The 10,596-nt window shown below is 43.6% G+C and overlaps 1 protein-coding gene across 1 annotated transcript; it reads right to left on the bottom strand.

Annotated features, from left to right (window-relative positions):
- Positions 1 to 3,873: 3,873 nt before the first annotated feature.
- Positions 3,874 to 9,481, bottom strand: LOC133903784 (E3 ubiquitin-protein ligase SIS3-like). The gene is made up of 10 exons (XM_062345250.1): positions 9,205 to 9,481; positions 9,060 to 9,098; positions 8,887 to 8,953; positions 8,678 to 8,751; positions 7,587 to 7,725; positions 7,411 to 7,503; positions 6,645 to 6,710; positions 5,344 to 5,460; positions 4,603 to 4,716; positions 3,874 to 4,492 (listed from the first exon to the last, which is right to left on the bottom strand). Exons 1-10 carry the CDS (start codon positions 9,231 to 9,233, stop codon positions 4,097 to 4,099), a joined length of 1,134 nt encoding a protein of 377 aa, XP_062201234.1. The 5' UTR covers positions 9,234 to 9,481; the 3' UTR covers positions 3,874 to 4,096.
- Between the last annotated feature and the right edge of the window lie 1,115 nt (positions 9,482 to 10,596).

Below are 10,596 nucleotides of genomic sequence, written 5' to 3'. Positions count from 1 at the left end.
AACATGCTCAAGTTTTAGCTTTTTGTTACTAACCTCAAGAGACTTGTTAGATGCAACTACTTCATCATTTTTTTTAAGTATATCATTGTATTTAGCAAGCAACTCATTATGACTAGAACTAAGCATAGCATTACCATTCTCAAGAGACTTGATTTTAGATTTTTGTTTCTTGATGATAGTAGCATAATCATTCATGAGCTTAGATTGATCACTAGAAGAAAAACAATCATCATCATTACTATCATCTTCATCACTACTCACCTTGTTGTTACCTTTTGCCATGAGGCACATAGGTGGTGGAGGTAGGGGTGCATCATCATCATTGGTGATAGCAAGGCCCGCGAGGTTGTTGTCTTCATCATCGCTTGAGTCATCACTTGAGCTTTCGCCGGAGACCCATTCACTAACAATGTAGGCCTTGCGTCCTCTACCCTTCTTGTTGAAGAACTTCTTCCTTGAATGTTTATCTTAGCTCTTCTTCTTGTGCTTGTCCTTGTCCTCATCTTCATTTGCTTCATACTTCTTGCCCTTATTCATGTTCTTCTTGTTGGGTTGAGGGCAATCATATGACATGTGGCCAAGTTCACCGCAATTGTAGCATCTCTTCTTGTCTTCTCCACCGAACTTGTCAAATTTCTTTGGACGAAATTTGTTCTTCTTGGGATCATAGTTGTAGCCCTTCTTTTGGAATTTTGAGATCATCCTTGTAGTTCTTCTCATGAGAAGAACAAGCTCGATGTCGGAGTCATCATCATCATCACTATCTTCTTCATCGTTTTCGCTTGATGATGGGAGCTTCATCTTTTTTTTCTTCTTGTCAACTATCTTTGCCTTGAGAGCAAGATTTTTCTTGGATGAAGACTCATGATCTCCAAACAAGAACATCTCATGAGCACATATCTTCCCAATGGCGTCGGTGATGGTCATGTCATTGATGTCCCTTTCACAAAGAAGAGAGATAACAATATTGTATTGCGGTTATGAAAGCACCATCAAGATCCTACGAATAACGTCTCCTTGAGACAATTGAGTTAATTCAAGAGAGTTAATTTTTTCTACAATTATATTCATACGAGAATACATATCATTGCACAATTCATTTGGAAGCATCTCGAATTGATCGAGAGCATTCATAAGCACATGATATCTTTCCTCACGAATTTTTCTAGACCCCTCATCAATTTCACAAAGAGCGGTCCAAATCTCATTAGCATATTCCTTGCTACGAATTCTAGAGAAAACCTCTTCACTAATTCCCTCAAATATAGCATTATTAGCATTTGCATTCCATCTAACTTGTTGGTCGGTAAAAGGATGATCAAACCCAATGGAAGCGGCTAGCCAGACTTTGGGGGAAATAGCCTGAAGATAGCTCGCCATGTGAACTTTCCGATAGGCGTAGTTCTTTCCATCGAACCTTGACACGCAACTTCCATTCCCTAAGGTCATTGCTCTGGAATTTTAAGCCTATCAAGAGCATAAGGCTCTGATACCAATTGAAAGGATCCAATGACCCTAGAGGGGGGTGAATAGAGCACTAATAAAAAAACTAAACTAACTACCGAATTCTAGAACAAAGAGGAACCTTAACCTAGAATGAATAAAAGCAACCAGACAACCTAGCAAGCTAGAATGATAAGCACAAACATGCAAGTATATAGAACATAAGTAAAATGCAGAATTGAAACTTGCATGAAGGAAATGCTAGAAGCAAACTGCAGAATGTAACAAGAGTAGGGAAAGGGGACATCAAGTTTTTCCCGAGGTATTGAAGAGTTGGCACTCTCCACTAATCCTCGTTGGAGCATCCACACAAGGATATCGCTCCCCCTTGAGTCACTAAAACTCAAGTGCTCACTAGTGATTACTACTTTTCCATCTCTGGATTGACGGGCATCAAACCAAGTACACGAGCTTCCCAAGACTCCTACAAGACCTCCAAGAGCTCACCGAGAACACCTCCAATCTTCACGATCGACTAGGTGTTGCCAACCACCAAGAGTAACAAGCTAATTGGTTCACTTGATCCCTATCAAGCCTAAACAACAGCTAGATGCACACTCACTACTCTTAAAGCACTAATGGGGTCCTTAATCTTCAATTAAGAACTTGCAAATCACCTCTAAGTGCTCTCCCTTGCCTCTAGATGATGCACACTGTGTATGAATGCTTCTGAGTTGCAAGAGAGTCAAATTAAACCAAGTGATGGGGTATATATAGGCTAGAGGTCCAAATCTAGCCGTTGCCCAACCACTCACTTTTTCTGTGAACACCGGATGGTCTGGTGCACACGCCTCTGTTAACACCGGACAATTCGGTGAGTTTACTTTTTCCACACGCTGATTTGACATTTGTCAGTAGCCATTACAAAATGCTCCGGTGTTCTTCCACATAGCATCACCGGATAGTCCGGTGAGTTATAATTCAATTCATCCAAAAATTTTAAGTCACCAGACAATCCGGTCAGTTCAACTCAGATTTTCTCCAGAAAAACAATCCTTCTGTAAATAGTCCGGTGTATGCATCCTTCAGATCACCGGACAATCCGGTGCATGCAACTTCAAATTTCTCTGAAAAATGACTCTTCTGTTAAATGCTCCGGTGCAAAATTTCTTCCATCACTAGACAATCTAGTGAGGTCATTTGAAATCTTCACAGAGCAGAAAAATAGTCCGGTGAATATAATCCTTCTCACACTAGATAATCCGGTGAGAACAAACTTTCTGTAACTCGTCCAATTCAAACGACTTTGAGTTCTAACTTCTCAACTTTTCACCCATGGATTTTTTTGAGCTACCTAGTGCTAGATTTTCGCAAGTGTGCATCCAACTAAGTCTAAACTCAACTAGCTCAAACCACAACACTTAGCCCCCTTTATAGTACGATTAAAAGATAAAAAGAGATCTATATCTACTCTAAGTGTCCTTCATCACCTTGTGACACTTAGAACTAGAAGATCCTTAATCTTGACGCAAATGTTCTCTGATTGACCAATAGAATTCCATGAGGAATCGAAGTTCGTCGATGCCGATGAAGACGACAATGGTGGCGGCAATGGTGCCTATATGGACTCAGAGGCCGGTGACACAGAGGAAGCACGAAGAGGAGGGCAGTCTGCAACATCATCAGGTAAGTACCTGGTGACTCCATTGATCTTACCTCCAAATGCGATGCTATGTTCTTCTGTTGCTCCCTTGTGCGTTGAATTGGATGAATTGGCGAATAGCGTAGTGTGTAGGGCGTGCGTGCATGATAACGTGTTAGAACTCAGTGAAACAGTGGATTCGAGATTGAGAGTGAATCAGTAGTTCCATTCATTTGCTCCTGTGGGGACACCCGTTTACAACCATAACCACCATGGGCGGGGACCATGTCGACTGGCAGAAAAGGGACGAAAACAGAAGTGCTACAAGCCGAGAGCGAGGAGCATGGCCCTGACCACAGCACGGAAGAAATGAGTTTGAAGATGGGGAGAGACGGATTTAGGATTGTAGCTATATCAGCAGGGGCTCTAGCTCCTGTCTTGATGATCACGCTCGCCCTAGTCGCCACTGGCTTGCTCGTCTCCTGCAGTCCTGCTACGTCGGCAACACGCGCCGCTGCCTTAAGCAGCTAGATCATCACGGCGTTCCCGTCGGAGAGCAACCGCGGTACAGCTACTACCGCGTGTAGCAGTACCAGCGATGGCCATGAAGAATCCGCGTCGGCCGCCATGGCCACCACATCGTCAACGGTCGCTGCCATAGCAGCAGCAGCAGCTGGTCCCCAGTGTCGATCTCGGATGACGGTTTCTTGCCTACGCACTACAGTTAATCAACTCTACGACCAATGGGTGGCGATCAAACAAGCAGCAGCTCAGGGAGGCTCAGCACGGAATTAATCACATCATCAATTACTAATACACAATTACATGCACGCAACATACATGGATTGGACGCTCCTGCCTAACTCGAGCGCAAACAACGGGTATAAAATAATATTATTATTATTTACTACTAATCTCTCCCAAGATACACAGCAAAAAGAAAAACGCTGCATAATTTGATTTCCCTTCCTAAGTTCCCCTTGTGCTCTCTACTCATAATAAATTAGGCCATCAAATGAGTCGGTGATCTGGCAGCTGATGGCCACCGTCTACCACAATGCTGGGCAGCTCCTCGGGGCCAACCGAGCTGTTCGCCGCCGCCGGCTCACCGAGACCACTCTCCACGCTCTCGTGCCGGATCGGGCGGAGTAGCAGCCCCTGCAGCCGCACCAAGTAGCTTTGCCCCGCGGGCTGTGACGACCTCACGTACCTCGTCGCTGAAGTTGCCGTTGTTACATCGCTGGCAGAAGGATGGTCCGGTTCGTTGGTCGGCCGGAGATTGTTCAGCGCGCTCAGGTCCAGGTTGGGGAAGACGGAGCACCGGCACCGTGGGCACTTGACATTCAGCCGGAGCCATTGGTCGATGCACTCTACATGGAAATTGTGCGCACATGGGAGCCCACGGACCTGCATGGACATGGATTGGATCCTTGAGGATTGTGCGCAACTGCCAAATCGATCTCCACTTAATTGAGTCTGACTGCGGATGCACAAGCTAGAGAGCGATTTTGCTTTACCTCATTGCCAACATGAAATTCTTCAAGGCAGATAGGACATTCACTGCAGTCAGTCGGAACAGCTTTCAGCCTGAATTTTGGAAGTTCTTGAATCAGTGCCTCAACTGCTTCTCTCTGCACAAAAAGGACCGCTCGAAATTCATCCCAGGAAAATTGATTATAACACAATATGCTAGTATAAAAATAGCAGATGCAAGATGAGGAAATTGATACTGTAATGATGTTCTGCATGTGGAATTAGAAGTAAACACAGGAAGTTTCACCCAACTGCCCTAGGACTAGAAGCGAGCACTAGAACATTCAGACATTCGTGCAAGGAATGCATCTCCAGCTTCAGCATTGACTGGCACTAGGTGTCTGGTCAACTCTCCACATACTGTCTCTCTCTTTAGTGCAGATCCTATTAGAGTGCTACTGAACAATGGTAATTTTTTTCCTCAACTTCTATTGATATGACAGTATGTGGATTAAAGTATAGTGGCAAAGACACTAGCTATAGCCCTTTAGCGCTTCTTCTGATCTCTCTGCTGAATTACCACATTGCTCTTTTCCTTCATAGACAATTACAGAATGCTGACTGCTAACAATCAAGAAAAATGCATAAATTTGCTAAGCTATACCTATTCCATGACCAAACCGACAACTAACATGCCGTACAAATATTGAATCTGCAGCTAAGCATATAAGAAAATACTTTAGCCATACATTAAAACCTTGTGCGAGATTACCAAATCCACTCACCTGAGCTGCAGTTAAATAAAGGCCAGGATGATATGCAGTATCTTGGCCCATTCCTCTCATTTCCAAGCCAACAGCCTCAAATGCCCAGTCAGGAACACGGATCATATCAACCAAAACCTGCACAGATGAACACCATATTAGAAATATGCTATACTGAAAAAACAATTGCGACCATGCAGACTGCTTCCAACACCTTGAGATCCTGACAAAAACAGAAACCATGTTCACGGCGGCAGTTGGAGTCTTCACGACGTACCTCCCCAATCTCTCTCTCTCTCTCTCAATCTCAAAAATTGCTCCCCGATCTCTCTCTCTCTCTCTCTCAAACATGCCTCCCCGATCTCTCTCTCTCCCCACCACTCGCTGTTCTCCAGATTCGGCGGCATCACTCCCTCTTCAGCTGGATCCGGGAGTGCCCCTCCGCTCCCAACTCCGCACCCCTCTGGCCTCCTCCCCTAAATCCAGCGTCAGCAGCACAGCCCCGTTCCCTCTTTGGCCAAATCAGGCAGTGTCCCCTCCTCTCCCAACTCCGGCACCTCCCTCAGCCTCCTCTCCCCAACTCCGGCATCGGCAACATGCTCATTGTGTTCCGCGCAGCAGTGGCAGGGCGACGGGAACTAAGGGTTCCCTGTCCATCCAGTGGCGGCGGCAGCACAAACCTATGGTTTTGCGCTCAACTGCCGGCGGCGGTGGCAGCAGCTTCCCCCTCCGGTTCTGTGCCCAACTAGTGGCAGCAGAAGAGGCAGCTTTTGCCCTGTTTTCACGCCCACCCGACGGAGACGGTGTTTGACATCGGCAATTGTGCTATTGACGGTGTCCGTTACCGAATCTCTATGCAGGAGTCAGGTGGGGTGTAGATTTGTGGGACAGGCATCTACCTAGTCACCACATCCGCTTTGTATATTATACCAACAGAATAAACATACTAAGTTCAAGTATAGATTGAAACAAAGGAAACCTGTGCATTCAACCCAAATATACAATCCTGGCATCCTGTGTACTAACCCAGAACAAAAGGCAGGCAAATCTAACACTTAGGTGTAGCTACACCTATTTTTTATTCATGCATTTGCACACTTCAAAAAATTCGCAATAAATTTCATGCATGTATATTATGTAGCTACACTTAGGATAAATGCAAGTTTCAAGTATGATGCGCAATAAAACATCATGGGGACATATATGCTGAACTAAACATAAAGTCACAGATAAAGATGTACAAAGATGATTTGATACTTTTATATTTGTAAAAGGATGCATCAAATGGAGAGGCCAGCATAGAAAATAAAGGAAAGCATTACCCCATATTCAGAGACTGGAATTCCCTGCTGTGCCCTCTGTTGAAGTGCGTGCCTTCGGTTTAGCCACTACAAAAATAAAATCATAATTTTTACATGAACTAGCATCTTCACAAGTGATCCTCAGAATAATCAAAGCCACAGTAATAACAAGTCAATAACATTATGCCTCCTTCGTATGAGTATACATATAAGCTTTTATCAGTATGTCATATTCCACGAGAACAGCCAAATATAGAGCAAAAACTTATGAGGCACATGAACAGCTTTGTTGTTTTTGTTAGTATGTGATATATGTGTACTTAGGTAGGGGCATATATGTGTACGGCCCCAGTGCTTACATGTATATCACATACTCTAACAGTCTTATGGTTTTAGACTGGAGGTAGCTACCCATCAGTATAGCAAGATTAAAAACTTTATACAAGAGTGGATCAGCATCCAACGAAACTGCATCCAAGCTCAAAGCACAAAGTTCAGACCAGTACAGTTATGCCCATTAGTATAGAGTCATCAGTGCCTCTTGAGCACTAATACTAAGAATGAAGCATGTAATCTTCATGCCTTACACAAACTGAACTTAAGCTTAACAACTTCAGCCCAAGTAAGATCAAATGGCAATATGCAAGTACAATTTAATTACGATAGCCAGCGGAACTAACTCAACTAACAGCATCAGCGGACTAAATAAACTAGTACTGTCGAGCATATGCTATATCACTGTTGGATAAGCAGTTTCAAAATGTACATAAGAACTTTATGGTGGTACCTTTCCAACAGCGACACATGCAATACAGGCGAGCCCACAGTAACTGAAAAGCAACCATATCAGGAAGCCCCATTTTTGTCCTTCCTCGGGCAACTACAGAGGAAAAAATCGTGCATTGAGAAGAATTCACTGTATACGGTGATAGCAGTACTAATGTCGAGGATAAGAAAACTCACGCAGCCTCTTGCCGTGCTAAACCACAATGTTCCTATCACAGTCCAAACGCAAAGAAAGGGGTAGAGAAGTAATACAAGAACTGAGAGGACAATTATTCTTCCACAAAAACGAGCATATCTCTGTTGCCATCCGAGATCTCTACAATTTTCCACAAAAAAAATTATAAACGAATTAACTGACTGCCGTACTTTTGCAAAGTTCAGTTTGTCATCGGTTGTGGGGAAGAAAAAGAAGACAAAGCTAAGAAACTTAAAATAGCCGTATAAGAATGAAAAGCATAAGCAAAGTAGCAACTACTTTCGTAGAAAAATGGAAGGATCAAGAACATCCTAAGCACTAAGAGAAATGGCTGTGTGTTATATCATTACTTCAATCATAAGAACACTGTTGCACATTGCAACTCAAATCTTAGAATCAGGCATTCCCAAAATAATAGTGTGCCATCGTATAAAACATGCTATGAACAGGTTTCATTTCAACTTTCAAAATCATATATCAAAAAGCTGAGATCCCGAAATTAGAATATTTCGTTATTTGATGGCATGTTGAGAGTACCTTGGACAAAACACAATTGAGATAGATTAAAGAACCCAATATTTTATCTATTCTAAATGGCGTGACCATAAGCTATAGTATTATTCACTGGATCTGCAGACTATTCAGAGAGATATGGCCATGGTGGGCAACAGAACATGCCATGTTCCTATCTGAACTCCGCAAGTAATAAAACACACAGAACAGAAGGGTATCTAGCTTTATGCATCTGCGTGATTTGTTATCAGTGAGAGTTGCTACACAATTGACAATTTGATTATTATTAAACCAAAGGCAGCAAGGATCAAGGTTGCAAACGGGGGCTGGTTGTGACTGACGCTGGTGAGGTTGTCAACAACAACTTGCTTCTCTTTTCAGCTTTTTCAGAGGCTGGTAAAGCAGAGAGGTTGCGGCCAGGGTGAAAACAAAGTGTGTTGCATAAGTAAATTTAACATGCTAAATTGTGTGGCAAGATTAATTTGTATTGCAAGACTTTGCTGAATTAAGCAAAGAAACTAGAGCAATAAGAGGAGGGAGTGGGTTTAAGATGACTCACAATCCCATCCCTGCAGCAAGACCATTATCGAGAAACATGAGGAGGCGGAAGATGAAGACGGTGGTGTAGTCCACCTGGGGCAAGCAGTATAAGCAATGACAGTAGAATCGATCCTCAAACGTAGTAAGAACTGAGAGAGAACAAACCCTATATACTAATCTTTTTAAGTAGGAAATGGGGGAAAAGAAGAGCTGGGGCAGGAATCTGACCACTATCCAAATGTGGAGCGGATGGGCGCAGAGGCGATACCTCTTCCAATTGATGGAGACGATGATACTAAAATGTATTAGATGATTAAGGAATAGCATTTACCAAAAAAGAAAAGAAATTGGGGTGCTCGATGCAGCTGGGAAGGGAAATAGTAGTGGGTAATGTAGGATACACGCTGGTGGCGAGCATGGAGAGGAAGAACCCATCGTACCTGCAATCAATCGCAAGCCCACCTTCTCAATAAGTAACAACCTAGGTAGGATTGGTTTGATTGGGATCTCCAAAGAGGGAACGAATTAGGACGAGAGGGAACGCACCACTTGAAATCGACGCCCCGCATCGCCATGGCCTTCCTCTTCTTCTTAGGGTTTCCTTATGCTTTAGATCCGGTTGGGATTCTGCTCGTCGCCGTCTGATGAGCTCCTCGCTGCCGCCGCTGCAGCATCAGCAGCACCAGCATCTCATCTCAACGCCTACCTAGCCCACGGAAGGGGATCGGAACGGAACGGAACGGAATCCAAGGAAGCACAAGAGCCGTGAGAGTGACTACACAGACTGACACAGACAGCAACCGCTCCGGCACCCACTCGCATCGCGTCTCCTCTTCTACTAGGTTGGTAAGGCTAGGTGAGCGAACCGAGCGGCTCTCACTCACTAACCTCTGACGACCGGGGTCCACATGTGGACCCTACCTGTCAGTGCGAGCCTGCGAGGTATCTCGCTCAGCCAGTCTTAATCCCCAGTTCTAGATTTCTACGAAAACCCATGCATACATTTCAACCAAGGCAATGTTGGAAAAAATATATTACCTAGGACAGTATGTATACTATAGTCTGGTATACCATGAAAAAAAATTATCATGGTGTTCCCATCGTTAAGGCAGGTAGGGATTCAAAACCAAATCAAAATGGTAATTACAGGTGTGTATGTTTTGTTGTGATCACCATATGGTCGGATTAGCATATCGCCAAGAATAAGAGTCTTAAGCTACAAAAGTAGGGAAGTTTTTAAAATAAGGTTACAAAAATTATTGTAAGTTACCTAAGGTTTTAACGCTCTCGATTAGATATGAGGAGGCACAGTTCAAACTAACTAGATGCCCGCTTGATTCACTTGCTAGACCCGAATGTAGGAGGAAAATTTGTAGCCAATATGCAGCAAGCGTCCAAATTGCAAAGGCAGAGGTATTTTAACACTTTATTTGTAAACTATTGTCAAGCTTTTCTTTAAGGACATATTGATTGTTGAATTGTTCATTTCTAAAACAGAACATTAAGTTTTTGTTTTTTTAATACCTAGCTGAGAATAGCTCAGTTGTTGAATTGTTTGGCATGACCAAAGTGCTCATACTGACGTTAGCCCCGACGCCTTTACACGCGTGATCAACATGGCACCCTTGAGTCACATCAAAGATATTGGCACGACCTCATGTCACGCCAATACATTTGGTGTGACTCAGCCAATACAGAGCATCGCATCGGTTGCCCTCCTCTCCTTCTCCCTTTCTTCTTCCTCGAGCCGAAGCCACCAAAATTGTTGCCTCCTCTCTCCTCCACCTCATTCCTCCACCAAATCCGGTATTTTGGGGCTCAAATCAAAGAGGATCTCGTATGAAACTGTCCTAGGAAGGTAATTCTCTCATTCCGTCCAAGTATCTTCATTTATTTTGACTTGCATTTATAGTTGAATGGTGGTTAAGGTTTATAAAT

The sequence above is a fragment of the Phragmites australis genome, chromosome 2 (genome assembly GCF_958298935.1).
Source record: "Phragmites australis chromosome 2, lpPhrAust1.1, whole genome shotgun sequence".
NCBI lineage: Eukaryota > Viridiplantae > Streptophyta > Magnoliopsida > Poales > Poaceae > Phragmites > Phragmites australis.
This window is presented reverse-complemented; position numbering and strand designations above follow the sequence as displayed.

What these genes read in the sequence shown, in the direction of transcription:
- LOC133903784 (XM_062345250.1), bottom strand. Translation starts at nt 9,233, where the DNA reads ATGGCGATGCGGGGCGTCGATTTCAAGTG. An exon ending in TCCATGCTCGCCACCAGCGT is followed by an intron (nt 8,954 to 9,059) that starts GTATCCTACATT and finishes AATACATTTTAG; the next exon opens with TATCATCGTCTCCATCAATT. An exon ending in CGCTCCACATTTGGATAGTG is followed by an intron (nt 8,752 to 8,886) that starts GTCAGATTCCTG and finishes TGCTTGCCCCAG; the next exon opens with GTGGACTACACCACCGTCTT.